A 22,790-nucleotide genomic window follows, 5' to 3' on the forward strand; every position below is an offset into this window, starting at 1 on the left:
AAAAAAATCCACAAATTCGATAATTTTCAGTATATTTTTTATGCTTAATATAATCAATTAAACAGACTATCTAGAATGAACTAAAATATTTTAATTAAATTTATTTTATGTATTTGTTTTTTAGAATAACTAAAATTATACAACAGAATGACGTGATTCTCATACAAAAGAGTCTCAGATAGCAAATGCCAACCATATTTTCATTTTACTGTAAATTTATTACAGGTTTTCGGCTGCAACAAAAAACATCTCCGTGAAGCTTGCAATATCAGGTCTACCATCGGTCCTATCTTGAAATTTCCATTCCAGGTTTCCCAATCCAACGCTGAAGAATGCGTTCTTCATTTGTTCTTTATCTAAGGCAAGAGCAAACATTTCACAATCTTCTACTTTCCATCGAGAACTATCTAGGACTCCCATTAGAAGAAAGCCATCTCCTTGACGAGAAGAACGAAGAGAAGAAATGTTGTTCCAGTCGGGACATGCTGATTCTAGACACAAAGAAGAAACAACCAGAACGTATTCTTGTTTGTATTCTTTTGGGAGAAACTGATCTGCCAACACATCGCAATACTCAACTGCCTTTAATTGTTTCTCAGACGTCTTTCGATATCCTCTTTCTCCTTGGCTAAATCACCGTGCAAAGAACAAAAAGTCAAAAAAAGATTATCGACTTCATATTCAGAAATTAACACCATAGCATTTATTAATATTATGGAAATACTATTGGAAATGGATGATGAATAAGAACGATGCAAATTCTCACCTGTAGCCCTCTAACTCAGCGACGTACGTCAAGAATTGTGTGTAATCCAACATTCCTAGTTCTTTTCTCATCCACTTTTCTATGTATCTCCGATTACGGTCAGAAATGTCACAGGCAATGAGATGAGTGAAGGAAGAACTTGTGGAAGCTAATAAATGTATCATAGGTCCACACCCAACGTGGAAGCATTTTGATCCCATGAATCGTTCTAATGATGAAACAGAATCATTTAGAATAGCGAGCTAAAGGAATAGCTTATTATCAAAGTGCATGTGGTTTTTTAGAAACTTACTTATCCGATTATATATGACATACATAATCCGCATGGTTGTCCGAGTGGACAACCGACAGGCTGAGTTCAAATCGCATTGTAGGCATGCATGTCCATTCGAGATGTTTTTAGATGTTAGTAGAAATTTCATAGTTTTGTGGAAACCACAATGCTGCCAAATGGACACTGGGCTAGATCGATAACACGCTAATCTTGTTCAAGTGCCCCAAAAATGCTTGGTCTTTATCACAAGCTTGCTAGAGCATCTCACCTTCAGTCTATCCATGATACAAAATATATCATATGATGTAAATCTACATATTATACAAAAGTGCAGCTTTATGAGAGGGATTTGCATAGATTTCTGAATATTCTTTAAATGTGGACACACACCGACCATTGAACGAGAGCGTCGTCATCTGAAAAGACTTGTAGGGACAAACGCAACTTCATGTGGGCAACAGTTGACTGAAGCTAATGAAGTCTGTTCCCGAAAGATAGCTCAACGAAGTATGCTCAGGGAATTGCAGAGGATCGGTATTGGCAGTCAAATGTCTGTACAGAAGCACAGTATTACATATAAGTTTCGAATTGAGTGGCCGGTATGTGTATTATAGTAGCTAAATGGAAAAAAGACACGTAAGGACATACTCGACACCTTAGCCTTTGTAATAAATCTGGTAACAAGAAATTTATATTTGCAGATCATTTCATCTTTCACGGCTTAATATATGCTAAAAAGTGAGAAACAAACATTCTCTAGTTCTACTGTCAAACAGTGTCCGTTTTTGTTAGAAAAGAATCAAACTTTGGTTGGCATCTCTGCTTAAGGGAATTTGCCATTTAAGTAAAATTCATTACGCATGGAAAATAATTGTACATTAAAAAGAAAGATAGAAAGAAAAAGAGAAAATCATCTGATAGAACAAGATTAGTTTTAATCTCAGTTTATTGAGGCTTGTCTGCTATATTGGTTTGACTCCCACCCATGCAAGGCAGAAAACCCAGAGTGCATTAATACCATGGATTGACTAAACGTATTATTTTACTTATTTTTTTTTATCCGGTGTTATCCTTTTTATTCTTCAAAGTTATTAGGCTACGCCATTTAGTCCTAGCTGGCTTTCAAATCCTAGTAGAAATCGAAGCTGCAGCTTCATCCAGTCACAATACCTGGTGCATGAATGTCAGTGATTGTTAACTGGCAGCCGGGGTGAGAGGTGCATCTACTGCCATCTCGTGATCCCTAACCCTGTATTTTCTTCTATGAAACAGTTTGAGTTATACGGTCAATTTCGTGAATATGATGATCCTGTTTGCCAATGCTACAAATAGACTGAGTCCGTAACCAGTTGAAGAAATGTTTTTTAAAAAAAGTTCCTCACTTCTCAGCTTTGTCTTAACTTCCAGGATGCTCTTTTGTCCTCTTTTCGTTCTCCATAAAATGAAAAATTCTGTTTGTTGATATCGCATATGATCCTTGCAGAACTTTGCATGTCTCTACTACATCTTCATGTTGTCTGCAAAGCGTCTACACAATCTATCATTGTAGCCAACATTCCACAATCCCAATATCATCTTCACCATCTTCCTTTCTACCATCTCCATTACATCTGCATTACCTCGAAAACAGGAAATTAGATTTAAGAACAATAGCCTAGGAGAGACAGTAGAATTCCTTTCAAAAAGAGGCTAAATGACTTTCTTATCTTACAAGTCATTTTTCGCTTAACATTGCTATTATCCTTTTGGTTGTATTTACAATCTTTTTATGCCTATGTCCCTGATAAGTTCCTACGAGAATGACCATGCAGGTATAGTACTCTATTGAGATATCAACATACCAGAAATGCATATAATTCACCTTTGAAATTGATAAGAAAATATGGGTCTCCTGTCAAATCCTTTCTGATGTCATTAATTCACACATTAAAATATCAAGAACTGATCTGTGAAGTACACAAATGATTCATTATTGACGACTCCCCTCCCTTACCCTCCTATACACCACTTTTTGTCAGTAAGTCCTCGTCTTATACAGGGTGGTCAGTTCTGCACTTATAAATTTTCATAACTGAACACATACAAATAAAGGAACTATTTAGTAAAAACTGTTTGATAGTTGAAGTCAAAGCGTTGATGGTTTTTAATTATCACATTTCAACATGGCCATCATCATGGTAATATATTTTTGAAGCCGATTCTGAGAATCCTTGAATCCATTGCATAACTGATGCACTGATATTGTTTGAGTTGCATTTGTTATTCAAACACATGACAAGTATTTGACATGGCCACACACACACACACAAAAAAAAAACTAATGAGGTTAGAAGACTAATGAATTTCATTGCCTTGAGTGAGAACACACTCCCTGCTTATTGGAGGCATGAAGTGGCTTAAACACGTTCTATATTTGGTTTCTAAAGCAGAGCTTCCGGACTAAATAAAAATGAATTTAAAAATAAAAATATCTATCTATTTATAGTTTGTGCGAAACCACCTCAGCAAGGTCAATGACCACATCATACTGGCAGGGGATTTCAACTGCACTCTGGATCCTGCAATGGACAGACAGCAATGCCAAGAACATCGACACTCACTAGCTCAGCTTCTCCAGGATGTAATAAATGACTTCGAGCTGACTGACACCTTCAGACACTTGCACCCACATGAGAAAATGTTCTCCTGGAGAGCCAAAGGTGGTCCTACCAGTGTCTTATACCAGGCACGGCTCGACAGATACTACACATCGATGCACACAATACCCTACATCAGGAGAGTCACATACCATCCATCTCATGCATTAGACCATGATTCCATCCTTCTTAACATTTGCTTTCCTGGACACACCAGATACAAAGGAGGAGCATACTGGATATTTAACAACAGCCTACTAAAGGATACAGAATATCTCAGAACCTCTAAAATCTATATCGAAACTCTCATCAGAGATATACCTACTTCACAATCAATTTCCGAGTGGTGGTCACCTTTTAAATCCAAAGTTAAGGTATTCACTCAAAAATATAGTCACCGAAGAAATTTGAACAAGCATTCAGCCCTTAAAAATTTGCAACAACAACAGCAATTGCATCATCCAGAATCTGAGGAATACCAGTCCCTAGAAGCCACCATACGCTCACACCTAGAGCACTCTGCAAGAGAAGCACTAATAAGAGCACGACGCAAACATATTAACTTCGCAGATGCCCCTGCAAAGTATTTCTTTTCACTAGAAAAACGCCAACAAGAGTGCACCACTATATCTGCTATTAAAACAGATAATGGAAACATCATAGAAAATCATGACGAAATCCTCTTATATACCTTGCAGTACTACAAAAATTTGTACCAAGCCAACCCAACATCTATGGAGGCCACGAATATAATTCTCGCCGATGTGAAAAGACTCTCACCAACAACAAGGAGTAACACAGAACTCCCTATCACGTTACACGATCTGAAAACTGCCTGCACCTCCTTACCTAAAGATAAATCTCCTGGCATAGACGGGCTCACCACTGAATTTTATCAGTCCTTCTGGGAACAGCTTGGACCTATCCTCTACAGAGTGTTTGTCGAAGCGAATACCAATGGCTTTCCACTCAATATGACAACATCAGTTATCAAACTCATTCCAAAGAAAGGAGACGCGACGAAACTAGGAAATTGGAGACCCATCTCTATCACAAACACCGACTGCAAAATTATATCCAAAGCCATTGCCAACAAACTTAAACCCGCTCTGAGCGAAATAATAAATAGGCATCAGAGATGTTCCATCCCTGGAAGATCTATCCACGAAAACTTACACCTCATAAGGGATCTCATAAGCATAGCGAACAACAACAGTGAAACAATGGGTCTTGTAACACTAGACCAAGAAAAAGCTTTCGACCGAGTTGAACACCTTTACCTCTTCAACTGCTTGAAAGCATTTGGCTTTGGCTCAGGATTACCATAACTGCACCATACAGCAGAGGTATTAAACAAGGCTGTCCACTCTCCGGTCCTCTTCACACAATTGCCATCGAACCCTTTTTGTGTAGACTCAGCATGCTGCTCAAAGCATGCCGCCCTAAATTTCCCTACCAAACCATAACCCTGACAGCATATGCTGATGATGTTACAATCATAGCCCGCGAAGAAGAGGATTTTCATAACATACAAATGGCATACCAACAATATCAGGCAGCCTCAGGAGCCAAACTAAACACACATAAAACCATAGGACTGTGGTGTGGCAAATGGAAAAACCGAACCGATTCCCCAATGTCTGGTACCTGGTCCACAGAGGGAAACAAATACCTGGGAATTTACCTAGGAAACACACCCTCGTATGTGGATAAGAACTGGGAAACACTAAACAAGCGTTTCAAGCAAGTTCTAGGAAAGTGGGCTGCAATACGAGCCTCTGCCTCCACAAGAGGGAGAACAATAATCGTTAACCAAATAGCCACCAGTGTCCTTTGGCATACACTAAAGATTCTTACACCACCAGTGCAATTCATCAAACAAATAAAGTCAACCATATATCGATTCATATGGAATAAAACAAACTGGCTTTCCTACTCCCAGCTATGTACTTCTCTCAAAGATGGAGGACAAAAGTTGGTCTCCATTGACAACATGATAACAACGTTCCGCGCTCGATTTCTCATAAATGCCATACAACAGGAAATATCACACAAATGCACCACCGAGTATATTTTCACTTCTGCCACTAGAGGTCTCTCTCTCTCCACCACCTTAAGAATGACAACAGCTCAAGTGCCAGTAAATTTAACAAACTTCTACAAAGATGCCCTTCGACGATGGAAGAAGCTAAACCTCCAGCACACAGTGAAGACAGCATCCCTACCTGAAATCCTCATGGAACCCATCTTTCACAACACGATGGTAAGAAGCCCGATCACTCAGAAAGAATTTTTCTTTCCTCCATGGAGCTGGCGAAACGTGAGGATCTTGGGTGACATTCTTTCTCCAAGCCTCACCTGGCGCTTTCCAAATTCGCTCGAAAACCTAGAATATGGGAATGAGTCTGAGCAGATAGACACCGTAAAGGCCGCGTTTCAAGCCGCTATACCCGATAGCATAACAGAAGTGGGGCACAAAACTCAGAAGTTTTGGCGCCTATCTTTCTGATAAAAACCAATAACTCATGGGAGAAACTTACACCCAGCAACACCAACGAGATCTACAGCACACTAACACAACAGTCGAACCAAAGCACTTTGTTGGAAAATCCTGCATCATCTGATCAAACACTATTTCAGTGGGATCTACCATATCGCACAAGAGCCATCAAACCTGACGCAGATATTCAGTGGAGAATGTGGCATAATATATTACCCACTCCTACTATATTACGAAAATTTAACTCAAACGTCTCAGATAACTGCCTCTTCTGCTACCAATTAGGAACGGTCCGGCATATCTACTTGGAATGCCCAGTCAACACTAAATTAATCAGTTTGACTCGAGAAACGGCAGCTCTTACCTGTGGTAATCTTCATACAGAAGAGGAATATTTCAATCTCGTCCATGTGGAGTCAAATAACCATTCTTTCTACAATTACCTTTTCATCACCGCAAAAGCGGTAATATACAACTTCTACCTCAGACACACAAGACCAGACAGCACAGCAACTTCACAGAGAGAGGCAACTGACCAACTCACTGCAGCCTTCCAACAAAAGGTGAGATGTCGGATCCTACACGAGCATCACCACCATAGGCAAACAACACCTTAGATCTTTTCCACCAAGAATGGAATCCACGGAATCAACTCCTGGCTGAGCAGGGCGACTGCATTATAATCCACTTTCCAGCATAGAAGTGACACCTTTACCCCCCCCCCCCCCAAAAAAAAAGAAAGGGGGAAGAAAGAAGGATTGTTGTGCTTAACAGTGCGAAAGTTAATCAGCTGGCACTCTCATGTTAATAGATAATATTGTGCAATAGTAACTTCTATGTTCTTCCACATTTATGTTCTTATGTTAAAATAAGATCTTATGTTATCATGTTAAAATAACTCTTAATGGCTTTAATTTAAAAAAAAAAAAATGTAATAAGCCTTATAAGTGACTTCGATGTAACATACCTCAACAAGAGTATGAGCATGTAACCTCTCTGTCTGACTGCAGAGAACCAAAAACCGGTTAATCCTGTATATAAGATTGTTTTGTTTACAATAAAAAAAATCTCTCTCTCTCTCTCTCTCTCTCTCTCTATATATATATATATATATCAAGTTTTCAGTCCCGTAAAATAGAGAAAATCGACCATAGAATCCACACTATTTTCAGACAATGAATATAGTTTTTTAAATTATTTAAATTAAGGGGATATTAAATCCCACATAGTTTTAAAACCGAATAAGAAACTCAAAGATTGGAATCAGAGAGTTTCATGCCGAATATAGTAAACTATAAAAGTATCGGCGATTACTAGCGTGAGCTAATGCAAGTAGTCCTAGTACGTAGTACAATCTCGGGCAACTCGCAGCAAAGGTGGTAAAGTTCTGATCGCTATTCTTAGGTATTTTCCATAATGTAAAAACACATTTGCTAGGAATGTATGCTGTTATTACATTATGGTGGGAGGTCACTACCCAGGCCGGTTTCAGCCTTTTTTGAGGCTTCATCAGTGAGTAGCTAGACCAAATTAATTAATAACAGCATACATTTCCTAGGAAATGTGTTTTTACATTATGGAAAATACTAAGAATAGCGATCAGAACTTTACCACCTTTGCTGCGAGTTGCCCGAGATTGTACTACGTACTAGGACTACTTGCATTAGCTCACGCTCGTAATCGCCGATACTTTTACAGTTTACTATATTCGGCATGAAACTCTCTGATTCCAATCTTCGAGTTTCTTATTCGGTTTTAAAACAATGTGGGATTTAATATCCCCTTAATTTAAATAATTTAAATAATGTTTATATCGCCGAAATGCAGCCTGTTGGCTTTTTATATTTAAATAAATATAGTGTTATGATTTGGGATCACGAGATGGCGGCACTTGTCAGCCGTGTCTATATTGAATGCGATTTTTAAGTATGATAGTCTGAATCAGTTATCTCTGATTGGCTACCGGTAGAGATTGAATTCTCCTTCAGTCTCCAAAATAAAGTTAGATAGGGGTAAAACAGCCTCACCCACTCTCTATAATTGATAAAAGGTGTTAGCAGATTTATTTATTTTTATTCAAAAGTTTCTGCGACCCTACATATTCTGAGCATCCTAGATTATGGTTTATTTTTAACTGATCTAGTTTCCACAAATTTCTCTTTCATGCAGCTGTTATTGATTTAAACTCTGTAGGCCAAAGCATGCAGTTGACTTTTCCTCACTTCAATTGTCGCTATTTGGATTCATTCAGTATCCAGATAAAAGAGAAATTGATAAAATTAAAAATATGAATTAAAAAAAAACAGATTTTCATGGATAATATGATATAAAACAATTAATGATTTGAATTCATAATTTTTATAAAATAGTTACATTATTTTTATATCTTTAATTATTAAAATTTAAAACCTGTACAGGATTAATGATCACCCTGTATAAAGTAATAGCTTATAATCCAGTCCATCTTTCAACTTATGCCACAGCTTCCTATCCTATCCTGGCCTTTAGAAGTTCAGCAATATAGTGTTCCATTCCCGTTGTCTAACTCAACTAACATTATTATAAAATGTAGTTTCACAAACATCTTCCCTTAGTAAACTCCTGCTGTTCATTACAAAGTTAACTTATTTCTGTATGCCAACTCTTCAATATCTATACAACGACTCCATTCATATGAATAGGTACATCGGTCTTTGCACCACCCATATGCAACGGGAGTATCGTATATTCTCTCCACTCCTCTGGTGCCCCCACCCCGATTGATGACTGAAGTTACACAGCCACGTCCTGGATACAGCCATTTCTACTCAACACTCACGTGCCATCTCTTCTGAAATCCTATAAGCTCGTGTAACTGAATTCTTTTTCAGTTTATGTAACAGCCCCTGTACCTCCTTCTCCTGCACCTGAGTGTCTTCTCTCACTGCTACCTCTGGACTGGATGAAGAAACTCAAGTATATGAGGAGGAGATGCTACAGAAATATTGTGTAACCTCTGTTCAATGATGCCTCTATACTAGGATGAAAATTCTTAGCAAAAACGTGCACGCATTGGCTGAGCAGTCTCTTCTGAATCTACCGCCAAGCATATTATTGGTGTTGAAGAGGGTTATTCTTTGACAGTCATTCTTTTTATTTGTCCAAATAAAAGAAAAATTGATAAAAATTAAAAATAAATATTTTTCGACAATAAAGTCTACAGAATTATGTGGAATTGTCTTTAGGTTGCAGAGCCGGTTTCTTAGATTTTCGTACAATTCTTGTAACGCTTCTGTCTGCACCTTTTAATTCTGCTAACTGACGTCATGATTATGCACATGGTATTCCTTCTACATCGCTTTCTTAAGAACCTCTTGCTTAATAAGATTTTACATCGACCCTGTTTATTCTTCTAATTTTAGGGGCGCCTTGTGATATTGCATTATTTAAATATATTTTAACGTTCTCCATGCAGTGTAGAGAACTTTCCGATCTATTAGCTCTTACCAAGAGATCGAACTTGATATTCTCCTCAGGTGATCATAATTTCCTGCTTTGTAGTTCAGCATGTAATGGACATCCATTCTGAATGGACATTCATAAATAGCCCCATTCCTGGTCAGAACATCATGATTAGTGCCACTACCCGAAGGCAGAACAGACACGCACCTGGTTGAAACCCTCCCCCCTCTGTTAATGTTATCAACATTCTGACCTCCAAGTTTGCTCTGTCGCATACTGCTTGAGGAAGTTGTTTTCGCAATAAAATTCGACTTCTTTCTTTTCTTAAGATTTCATTGCCATCTATCCATATTCAAACAAATTCAGTAATATGATAATCGCTCGTTTGAAAATCATCAGGCTAATTTGGAAATGCATTTCATCTTCACTGGCAACTGCTCCAGTTGGTATACAGCCTCTGTCCAAAACGAAACCGAACTTTTCAAAAATAGAAGAAACTAGTGGCGCCACCTGTTGTATCTTTTTGTCGTCGAAAGCAGCAACCTTCATTAGTGTTGTGTCAACTGTTTATGACATTTGTTTCCTTAGAAGCCAGTTATAGTGCCGAGAGTGACAGTGTGTTTCACGAACGGTCGGAAAATGAGTTTCAAACAGAGAGCTGCGATTGACTTTTGTGTTAAACTTGGTAAAGGTTTTACCGAAACGCATCAAATGCTCCAAAAAGCACACGGTGATGAATGCTTATCTCGAACTCAAGTTTACGAGTGGCTTATGAGCGATTTCAAAGTGGTCGTGAGACGCTTGAGGACGACGAAACGCAGGGCTGTCCAATAACTGGACTGAGCTAAGTTAACATCCAAAAAGTGCATGATTTCATCAAAGAAAACCCGAAATCGTCAGTGAGGTTAATTGAAGATGAATTGGGGATTCCAAAATCAACTGTGCACAAAATTTTGACCGGGAGTTTGGGCCTTCGTAAAGTGAATTCGCGATTTGTTCCCCACAAGTTGACCAGCGACCAAAAAATATATCGAATTGAACACTGCAAGGACCTCATTAAACCGTTTCGGGTTTTCTTTGATGAAATCACGGACTTTTTTGGAGAGCCTCACTTTTTGTCGTCTTCAAGCGTCTCACAACCACTTTGAAATCGCTTAAACCACTCGTAAACTTGAGTACGGGATAAGCATCACCGTATGCTTCCTTGAAATAATCGTTACTGGTGACGAAACGTAGTGTTTTGAGTATGAGCCCGAAACAAAGCACCAGAATGCTGAGTAGAGATAACCAGAAGAGGGGCACCCGAAAAAATGTCGTTTGGAGAAGTCAAATGTAATGCTGATTTGTTTCTACGATTCCAAGAATTTTTTCCACCAACAATTCATTCCGCTTAGCCAAACGGTCAATGGTGAGTTTTATCTCGAAGTTTGGAAGACATTGATAGAGAGAATTCGTCGCGTACGGTATGAATATCGTGACGACCGACCGTTCGTCAAAACACACTGTCACTCTTGGCACTACTATAACTCGGCTTCTAATGAAACAAATGTCATAAACAGTTGAAACAACACTAATGAAGGTTGTCACTTTCGACAACCAAAATATACAACAGGTGGCGCCACTAGTTTCTTCTATTTTCGAAAAGTTTGGTTTCTTTTTGGACAGTGGGTGTATTAATATTCCGTCAAGTATTTCATATTCTTACACCTAACACCACATATCTTTAAATTCGCTGCTGAACATTGAACATTCTGACACTACATTGATTGCGTTCTACTATGACTGCTTAGATGGTGCTATCTGTCACGCATGGCGTTTTGAAATTGTCGCGAGTTTTGTATGTCAGAGCGGAAACTTTTGAAATCTGCCTCGTACGTTGGTTGATAAAACACCTATAAGAGTTTTCTTCGCTTTCAAGAAGAGATTCTAACCCATGCTCTTATCATAAAGCGTGATGTGAGTAATTTGATTTATTATACATTTATATGTTTGTCATATGTTATTAAATATCAAAGATAATTTCAATTCTTTCAACACGTACCTGGTTGAAAGAATAATTGAAAGAATAAAGACTAAGAGGCAGACCTGTCTACACTTACAGCCGTCATCACTGAGCTCGAGCTATCATGAATATTTCATAGAAGACATCAGGACTAAAAGGTGCTGTTTTATAGTGGAAACAGATATATATTATATCTAAAACATTATATACAGTATGAGGTCTGAAACCGAATTTTTTGTCCCACATGGTTACAACCCTACTTCTCTGCCAAACATCCACTAAGTCGGCAAACTGTCAAAAAAAAAAAAAAAAAACATACAAATGTTCTAGTCAACATCCAGAATCGAACTTATAATGGTCTTTCTTCAGGTGACCTAGCATTATGGACGCAGACCTTTCCATAGTCAGCTCTAAATTTCAATAACTAGAATGGTTATTGAAAACAAGAAATATCAGAAAATAACAAATATTATTACTGCTATCGAGTATCTCTGGAAGATACTCGATAGCAGTAAGAATATTTAAGACTGGCAAGGTAAAACTTCACAAGAGTGTAGAGATTGTCTTTCGTTATTAGATAATATCCATTGGAGTTGAATGATTTACCCTTGAAGAAATTCTTCCATTTTTCGTGTTCATCGCACTCTTTGTCCATCCTCTGTTAAAGAATTTGCTCTCTGCAAATACCACTTTGCAAAAAATGCAATGTTAATATTAAGAGTAATGTCCTGTAATGGAAGAGACCTAAAAACAATCAATTTTAATTTTGGTTTGGATCAAAATTCATTGAAAAGATTATTTTTATATACTTGAAATTAAAGAAATATACCAAAACATATCGAAGAAATATAATCGGTTGAGTACTAACTAGTGGATGAGCCACCCCATGAGCAACCATAGGTAGAAAGAGGTTAGTAGTGTAGAAAATGGTCAAGGAATGTTTCAAGGAAGCAGTAGAAGACGCACACGTAGTATCAGAAGGAAAAATCAGTGTATATATATATATATATATATATATATATATATATATATATATATATATATATATATATATATATATATATATATATATATATATATATATATATATATATATATATATGGAAGCCCTTTAATAGGAAAGACATGGGTTTGCTTTCTGTACATGACGTGAGGAACTTTTATCTGGTCTCTTTTGACTAAAGGTGAGTTAGCCGGTCTCATTCTGGAGTAAAGGATTTTTCGTCCCTCAAACCAGAGAAATCGGCCAGTAGAACACATGCAATTTACATTCAAGAATACTTAGACGCATAGGGGTAAATGCCTTATCCTTGTATTACGGTTAGGAAATCCAAGGATACTTGGAAGGCTATTGGCGCTTAAGTGGCTGTTGAAGTCACTGATGATGATGAGTGAAGTTTGCTTTGTTGAATGAATTCAAAGCGAAGTATGGCAGATATTATGGGGATGATGTTTAGTGCTGAAATAGAGTGCTTCTCGGGCTCCATACAGATGTCAGCGTAATGATAATAAAACTTGACAGTGCTTTCAATTTTATTTCAATTTCAATTTCAATTTCAATTTTTTAGGAAAAGCGGAATGCCATTGTGTATGATGAGACTCTCAGAGCGGTGTCGGACAAGTTGTTTTCATAAGGAATCAGATAACATCATCGAGACTCAGCTGAAGTTAAAATCACTGGTATCCTTGGAAATAATCTCTTAAAGAAGAAGTCATCTAGTGGCATGAAAGATATTCTTGTTAATGTGCAGAATGGTTGAAATGAGACATTTTTGGTACGGAGTCAAAACGGAGATCGGGTAATTGGCGTGGTTGTCAATTATTGGTAAAATTTTTTTAACAGGTTTTACCTGATTTCAGTAATCGTCTCCGACCGACGTAAAGGTTATACTGTATTTTCCACACTAAATTAGAGTGTAGACGTAACGAGATGGCACAATTGTTCTAATGTCAAGCATATTCAATTAACCATGCGTATTTTTCAAATATATTTCGAAATAAATTTTCCATCAGCATGTGCTCCCTTGTAATTTTTAAAGAAGTTAAAATTAATAATATTTTTTCTACTATAAATATCAACTTTTTTTTCTTTCGATGGGTTTTTAAAAGGTCAAAGTATGGGTTAGTTATAATCTAAAAAGATAAAACCAGAATAGCAAATAAATATCACTGGAATTACGTGATTCTTCCTACCCTGTACAACTAGGAATAAAGGAGCATTGCAAAATATATGATTAACGGAAGATTCAATGCTCCAAAAACAATTCTAGAGCTTCACATTGTACGATTGGAAATTGTACAATATCCATCCTCTAAGTATGTGAAAAAAAAAATCGTCACAGAGCCTTCATCTCAAAGCAAATGGCTCACACAAATTGTTGAATTCATGAAGAAACAGTGACTTTAAAGTGAAATAAAGTATCCAGTGAAACCAGATAAATGAAATAAATGATAGTTGGTCTCTGCTACTAATGGCTCACGAAAAAAATTAAGCACGTTTGAGCGCGGTTAGTAGTTGGAAGGGATTCAATCGTTCGACGCTGTTGGCACAACTCCCTCGATGAGTCTTTGGCTCCCTGGAGGTGTCACATAATAATAAAGTTATATTTCGAAATGAAAACCACATTCAGAGTGTCTATTAGAAATATATCAGAACAAACTAGAGAAATGTAGTTGGTACCTTATGTATCAAAGAAAGAAAACCTAAAGGCGTGCAAAATCAAAAGATAAAAATGCCAAGATCTGTAAGGCCAAAATGAAAAACTCTTAATATGGAAGTACTAATTCAAAAATTCGTTGAACAAGTTACCAGTGAACTTCAGACGCTTTGACATAAATAATAATCCAAAGAGACTACCCATAACGTATTAGCAATTTTACAATGCTAGTATTTGAAACTACGATAAAATTCAAAAGAATTACAAAGTCCCTGAATTGGATGGTATAATGGCAGATTTATTAAACATAGAATAAAAGATCCCTGAAACAAACTAAATATTTTAGTATATTGCACTAGCTTACACATTATATATATATATATATATACATATATATATATATATATATACCGCCATAGCACTGGAAATATGAGTGGAGGAAACGTTCTATAACGAATGATATCATTGCCAGGGTTAATTCCCTTTCAAACTCTGAACTGATACGTGATATGTCTCATTTTTGTGATAGTACTATACTATAAACATTTTTATCGGTGTCTGTTAGAGGAAAAAACATGATAATAATTTATTTACAGATACGTCTAGCAACTCAAGGACTTTCATAATGATTGAAAATGCGTCAGGGTCCTCTTGTGATTATATGTTCACACAAACGAACCCTCGAATGCCTTTTAAGATCTGTGTTAAAGGATTAACAGGAACTCAGAGTAGCTGATATTAATTTTTACCTTTTTTCATTGTCCAAATTTCAATTCTGTATAGCGGTGTTAGTAAGTTAATGTATTATAGAGAATGTTTAAATTTTAAATGCTTTTTCAAAATCAATGAATGTGATATATTTCTAGATGGTAATCTGATTTGATTAGCTTAGAGACAGAAAGATGAATATATATATTGTACATTAACGTTCTTTATTAAAATCATTGTTTCCAAAATAAAGTCTTTGTAATATTTTGTATTTTTTTAATTTAATATTCCAGCATTCTTTATTACTTTCTTCAAATTTCCTGATATGTATCTTCATAGGGTGCCCAGGATATCCTGATTGCAATAATGTAAACATTTTAGAACTAACTTCCTATCAACAATTTTCCAGGTATACAGGTGCCCTTTTTTTTATCAGAAATGCACTACATCTTCTTGTTATATATTCTCCTCATTAAATATGTCTTAAAATGAAAAGCTGATTTTGAGAACTTTTATTTAACCTTTAAGCTGTTTTTGATATTCCAGGACTGTCGCATTCAGGAGTAAGAAGCCTTAAGAGAACAGAAGATGAATAAATACACTGTTTGGAAATAAGTCAATAGAAACCCCAATGCGCAAGATGGATCGTGCCATGTAACGAGGCACGTGTTTGTAGGCGGTATAAAATGATGCTGCCAAGTCAACTGTGTCCTGATGAAATGGTTGAGAGAAGTGAACTGACGGAGTTTGGAAGGAGCGCTGTGATAGGATTCCATGTTGCAGGCGTGGCAAATTGTTAACATTTATTGAGCCATACCAGATCAACAATCAGTGATGCCATACTAAGATGGAACTGCAAAGAGTCAACTACCACCGTTGATCCACCAAACGTGACCTGAAAGTATTATGAAGGAAAATATGTAAAAGCCACCATTCGACGGGGTACACGTTGAATGTGGAGTTCCGGGCATCGATTGACTGGAACAAGAATCAACAGAATTACACTCCGAACTAAAGTTCATAACATGGGTTTCCATGGTAGGACCGCAATATGCAAGCCCCCGAGTCAAACCAACATGCAGTCTTCGTCTTCAGTGATGCAAAGAGCGTGTACGATGGGACGTGGAAGCTTAGAATGCGGTGTTATAGAGCGACGAACCACGCTGCATCCTATACCGACCAGATGGATTGCGGGTGATGCGCCTTGAACGTCTTTAACCAAAGTGCGTAACTCCAGATACGAAATTCGGAGATGGCGGTGTGGTCTTGCTTTTCCTGGTTGGACCTCTAACCTCTGTTTGTGGTGCCACGAACATTGGACTCCGAGAGATATCGGAACATTCTGGACGATGCAATGCTTCCTACTTTGTGGCGTTTCTGCGAAACTGACCATTGTCACTTTCAGTAAGAAACGACATGTGGTTTGTGGTCATGAACGTCATTACACTTAACTGGCCTCCACGGAATCCTGATCTCAACCCTATTGAACATCTGTGATGAGCTGGATCTTAGAATGAGGTTAAGGGACGTCTGCCCCGCTACAGTCCAGGACTTCATTACATCCCAACAGTAAGAATGGTCCAAAATTCATACGCTTATGGAAATTGCTGCAGTCATCGCAGAAAAAGGAGGTCCTATATCTTAAGGAGACGCTAACGATTGTCTACTTTTATTAATTACATATAAATTTATTCCACACTTTTTTAAACATCATCCGGAAATCTAGAACCAGAAATAAAATTTTTAAAGCACTTTAGACCTCCAAATAAGCGGGACGACGGTTCTATACTGTCAAATGAATTTCATCTTTCAACTAAAAAAAAACGAATCCAACACAAAGTGTATTTTTTAAAAGAATTCAGTACTGAGTTAATTTGCTTTGTTGTTGATCTGGTTGCGTCAGTATTTTTTCTTTTTTCACAAATATAAAACCAACCTCGAATAGATGTGGTTAGAGTTACACTTTACAAAGCAGTTTGGCTTATCATATTACAAAAACACTCATTGCTTAAAAAAAAGACCAAATTTAATATTGATTTATTGTTCATAGCCATCAAAAGTCTTTTTATAACGTGTAGTTCATATAATTTTAAACAAATGAGATATTCCACAGTAATCTGCATGAACAATACCCAGTCACTCCGAGATGGGAACGAATATTTGATAAATTTTTTTCCTAGAAAAAACAGCAAAAGCACTGTTATTTGAAGATGGTTACTGCCTTGATAAGATACAATTACAGAGGCAGCCGGTTTACAATCTACGCTATGTAGTCTTGTTAGCCGTTAAAAATACAATCTTGAATGGCAACGAAGACGGTATTTCAGGAAAGTATGCTGCAAAAGCATAGGCATAGTGGATTAAGAGGACCATCAGAAGGAGACTGCTCTTGTCCGGATAACAAACCAGACGACAAGCTTGGAAAACACCTGTTGATGTATCATCCAAAGGCGTGATGGAATAATATACACGGTTGAAGTACAGGCCTGCGTAAGAATATCCAACTGGTAGAAAGAAGCCATCAGTAGTTGACAGCACAACGTTCTGACATATCTTCTGGTAAGTTTCAGAAACTCTTAATCTACTTTGATGCAATTCTAAAAATTTTCGATAATGTATATGTAACTGCCATTTGTATAGGCTTTGCAGGTATAAATACGATATTTATACCTGCAAAGGTAAAGGATGAGATTAACTACCACAAAACAGGCCTTGATTATATACCAATATTATAGAAGATTAATGTGATCAAAAAGAAATTTCGCAGTGATTCCGAAATGTATTCATGCACAATTGTCGATCTGGATATGGGTCTCATAACTTATCCGAGATCGAATTTATCTACTTGAATTTAAGAGATGGCAGTGCAGTTTCTCTAACTGGAGATGTGAGGTCCATAAACTTAGATGACCGGTCACAATGAACCAAAGGGATTGGAAAAAGGGAGATTAAGGTATTGGATGTTATGACAATGTTTAGGATATCAGTTGATCATACGGGTGGTTTAAGAGGAATTGATGGCAGAAGCATAGTATTGATAGCACCACCAGTATCTGGGAGAAACTAGTTGGTCACGTGTGAGGCCATTAGTTTATGGAAAATCATGGGTAATGATTGAATGGAAAAACCACCGTGTTTTGCTCCAAATCATATCTGCTCAAAATTTCATGGACGGTATCACCTTCAACATTTCGTTACCTTATGACGAGATTAAAATGTCAAATCTTGACTGATGTGTTGCTGGAATAACAAAAGAAAAATTAATATCGCTCCATTTTAAATTACCGTTTAACAGGAACAGATAAACCCAAAATTGGTGATGATATGTATTTTCAATCTATAGTCTTTGGAAACAATATCCAACTTGATTACTCACCAATTTATATTCTTGATGAGCAATCAAGTACTTCGATGTGTTGTTTGAAATGTTAAGTGAAGTTACGGTTTTGTATGCAAAACTCACCTTCTTCGCTGTTGAGTTTTGCCTTCACCACCTACAATTGCATGGACAATAATTTTGACATCTTGGCATTTAATGGAATCTGCAATGTTTATTTCTAAATTTCTCTAGGTCGTAGATAGCGCAGTATATCCTTCCAATGTGTCACAATTTCCCTAGTTGGTTCTTGATGGCCAATTCATCTTTCCAAATCATGTTGATATATTTCCATAAAGAATCAAAATTGTTTCTGTGCACAGCTCATTTTCATCCGAAATGAACGTACATACAAATATTGCATCTTTTAACATTAATCCAATCTGTTTTCTCGAAATCTCTTCATGCATGAAGTTCTGTCCTACTATTTTACATGTCACTTTTTCTGTGACATCGTGGGACAAACGTTGTTTATGAAGTGTTTACTGATACTTTAAACAATATACCTATTTTAAAGCCTTAATATTAAGCACAATTAACAGTCATGATATCAGTGACGTGAGTAAGAACAGATTTATATCAGCCCGTTCTTGATAGCCTAAAAGTTTAAATAGGGCTACTTAACAGTTCGTTAGATCTATCCGAAGGCAAGGTGTCAGACAAGTAAAATGCGCGGAGAACTTAAATGCCATGCTTAGGTTACAGCTACCATAATCGTTCCGTTTGGACCATGAATTACCATCCTCTCCATGTTCATTTGTTGATATGGACCAAGAAATGGATAGGTCTTGATTTTACGATTAGTGTAGCAGGAGTTTTTTTTTTTTTCATTCGATCTCAACTACGATGCAAGGCCACGTGTCGTTTTTCATGTGCTGCCAGACATTTAAAAACTAATGCAATGGTTGCAATTTCTTACTCCGTATGCTACTAATTTCCAAGGTATTTTAGTCGCCATTTTTCACATTCACTTTGAAGACGAGCCAGTCTGAAAACCAAAAGTTTCCGTTTTTATTTTGACAGCATTAACAGGATCCCGCATGACAGGATCCGGCACCCCACCCCCTCTGTTGCATCCCTATTGGAGGTATTCATGACTGACTGTAGTCTCCGTGTGTGTTCATGTGGCCACTTTGCCTGCTTGCGGAATGAAAAAACCCCAGCTAAACTGGGGGAAAACCCCACTACCCGCTCCTAAGACCGGCTAACTTGACATGACTGAGGAAGATCCTTAAGCTCCTCACGTCGGCAACGGGAATCGAACCCAGGACACTCCTTCCCCAGGCATATGGTTGCGAAGCGCACAGCCACTAGGCTAAACGTCGGATCCATTATAATCAACGAAAGATATTTACCTTGCGTGGTGTTTGTGCTTCAGAAATGGTTATTATGCGTGCGGAGCAGTCATTTGCCAATCTGGTGACGTCAGCAAGCATCAATCTGTTCACTGATATGAAGTTCAAAAATTGACAAGATGAGGCATTTCTCTGAAACCTTGGAAGGCACATTACCTTTCTGGAGCTTACACGATCATCTGGACGGCCACAGACCGTTCAGATCTATGCTGGTAAATTTTTCCTGAGGTAATAAAAAAATTGCTAACACATGAGTAATAATTGCAAAGCATTCATTTGCCAAGCTAAGCTTAATTTCATGGGGACACTTTAGGTTTGAGTGACAAGATGCTAGATCACTTTCTGAACAGACGGTCCACTCCTGTTTAAGGTACCAAGCCTGAAATAGGAAAGGGAATGTCATGTTTTTGTCGCTGCTTATGACAGCTACAAAATACCTCGCTCTCCCAATTTTAAGAACTGTGGCCAAACGCTACCAGCATTCAGAGAGCGCGCGTGCTTTTTTTTTTTCAATAGAATTTATCCAATTCAAGAGAAAGATTCGTCTACAAGAAAACTACACAACTAATTGCATTATTCGTTTCTTACTAAAAGCAAAGAAGTTTGCGCGTTCCCCAAAAATTTTAAGTGCAAAACAGACGTCATGAATATCCATTTTAACTAGTGCACAGGATCAGAAGACATCCACGACCGCCTTGTCGAGCGCAAGCTACGCCAGTTTTACTCATCCCAGGATTCCTCTAAACTGCACCCTCTGTCCAAAAAGAAATCGAACTTATCGAAATATAAGAAACTAGTGGCGCCACCTGTTGTAACCTTTTGTTGTAGAAAGCGGCAATCTTCATTAGTGTTGTGTCAACTATTTATGACATCTATTTCATTAGAAGCTGAGTTATAGTGTCAAGAGTGACAGTGTGTTTTAACGAACGGTCGGTCGTCACGATATTCATGCCGTACTCGACGAATTCTCGCTACCATCGCTTCAAAACTTCGAGATAAAACTCACTATTGACCATTTGGCCAGCCGGAACGAATTCTTTGTGGATAATGCCCTTGGAATCGTAGAAACAAATCAGCATTTCTTTACTTTTGACTCTCCAAGCGACTGTTTTTCGGATGCTCCTCTTCTGGTGGTCTCCGCTTAGCACACTGACGATTTGTTTCGGGCTCATACTCAAAAAACCATGTTTCGTCACCAGTAACGATCGTTTCAATTAAGTACGAGCGGGTTTGGTGAGGTCCTTGCAGTTCAATTCGCTACATTTTTTGCTCGTCAGTCAACTTGTGGGGAACCAATCGCGAATTCAATTTACGGAGACCCAAACTATCGGTCAAAATGTTGTTCACAGTTGATTTTGGAATCCCCAATTCATCTTCCATCAATCTCACGGACGACTTCGGGTTTTCTTTGATGAAATCACGCACGTTTTGGATGTTAACTTCGCTCAGTTCAGTTTTTGGACGGCCCGGCTTTTTCGTCGTCTTCAAGCGTCTCGCGACTACTTTGAAATCGCTTAAACCACTCGCAAACATGAGTACGGGATAAGCATTCATCACCGTATGCTTTTTGAAGCATTTGATGCGTTTCGGTAAAACGTTTACCAAGTTTAACACAAAAGTCAATCGCAGCTCTCTGTTTGAAACTCATTTTCCGACCGTTCTTGAAAACACACTGTCACTGTCACTATAACTGGCTTCTAAGGAAACAAATGTCATAAACAGTTGACACAACACTAATGAAGGTTGCCGCTTTCGACAACAAAAAGATTCATAAGGTGGCGCAATTAATGTCTTCTATTTTCGAAAAGTTCGGTTTCTTTTTGGACAGACGGTGTAAATTATGAAAACATTCAGAATAAATGAAAACCACGTTTTACGAAGATGTTATTGAATTAGATCCGGAATTCAGTTAATTCTGCAAAATATTCACATTCTAGTCTTTGCTTAACTACAGAATAGCAAATATCTATCCCAAAATTACGCTTGTAATAATAATATTAAATAATGATGAGTGGACAGTTCATAAAAGATAACTGCATTTACAAATATATGCGCTTTTCATATTCTAAATTTATTCAGTTCGAAAGAGCGCCACCTTTTGAATGTCACTAAAATTACGAGCGACATGAACACAACAAAACGTAGCACGAATAACAGTATAAAATGAACTGATGCCCCAACAATTGCTTATAAAACATTTTGATACTCAGTGTCATATGACAACTTAATATCCAATCGGTTATATGCTTGTAGTTTCCATGATTTAACCCTTTCGAGCACAAATTGTCAGGCAATTGGCTCTAACTCTGAAACCAGCAACCAAGTCGTAATCTCACTCCAGATAAGAAAAATCTTGTAGTGGGGAGGGGGACTATATGAAGAATATCTGGATAATGTGGTGTATTTGTTGTAAGCCAAATTTAACCAGAAATTAGAAATTATAACAAATACGATTTTTTTTCTTTCTTTTTCCTTTTTTTTTTTTTTTTTTAATAAATTACCCTATCTCTCCCTTCATGGGACAGTCTTGAAGTGACAATACGTACCATTACATTGTAGCTGCAACATTTTTATCTTCAGTTTCAAAGAGATTAGGCATGGCGAACAGTTTTAACAATTTTTTTTCTCCAAATCGGTTGAAGATTACGGTTATAAGCCGAACTGGTATTATTGTCTTATAAATAGTGCGACTGACTTGAAAATACGCTTAAATAACCCCGTATGAAAAGTTCGGGTGGGACTTTTTCTTCAAGTAACTTATATCGAATCGAACTTGTATTTTTGTGCGTGCACACTCACACATTGTGTTATGTATTGAGTAATAATGTATTACAATAAAAAAAAAACTTAAAATCATTTGTTGTTCGTGTTTTTATTTATTTATTTTTTTTTAACATAACATGAAACTTGTCAGATTGCATTTACATCTACGACATACCAAGCGTTTCTCAGATAATCCTATAATTGGCTTGTATTTGACCAAAGACGACTTTGCTCCAGGATCTGTTTTTCCAACTTGTCTCATATATTCTGAATGGGGTTCAGATGTGGACATTTTGGTGGCCAGTGAAGATG

At 37.4% G+C, this 22,790-nt stretch overlaps 1 protein-coding gene across 1 annotated transcript; it reads right to left on the reverse strand.

Moving 5' to 3' along the window:
• Nucleotides 1–219: 219 nt before the first annotated feature.
• On the reverse strand, nucleotides 220–22,770 carry LOC150093244 (nicotinamide N-methyltransferase-like). Its single transcript, XM_090414188.1, has 3 exons — nucleotides 22,654–22,770; nucleotides 767–1,008; nucleotides 220–628 (listed from the first exon to the last, which is right to left on the reverse strand). The coding sequence occupies exons 1-3, from the start codon at nucleotides 22,768–22,770 to the stop codon at nucleotides 220–222; spliced, it is 768 nt and encodes a 255-aa protein (XP_090270314.1).
• Nucleotides 22,771–22,790: the final 20 nt, after the last annotated feature.

Source organism: Typopeltis vanoorti, chromosome 24 (genome assembly GCF_054136105.1).
Source record: "Typopeltis vanoorti isolate ZY-2024b chromosome 24, IOZ_Tvanoo_1.0, whole genome shotgun sequence".
In the NCBI taxonomy this organism is placed as follows: Eukaryota; Metazoa; Arthropoda; class Arachnida; order Uropygi; family Thelyphonidae; genus Typopeltis; species Typopeltis vanoorti.

Bases quoted from the DNA above. Each gene is read 5' to 3' on its own strand.
- LOC150093244 (XM_090414188.1), bottom strand. From the start codon at position 22,770: ATGTCCACATCTGAACCCCATTCAGAATATATGAGACAAGTTGGAAAA. The intron at 1,009-22,653 runs GTATGTCGTAGA...CTATTCCTTTAG, and splicing joins GATTATCTGAGAAACGCTTG to CTCGCTATTCTAAATGATTC. The intron at 629-766 runs GTGAGAATTTGC...ACGGTGATTTAG, and splicing joins GCTGAGTTAGAGGGCTACAG to CCAAGGAGAAAGAGGATATC.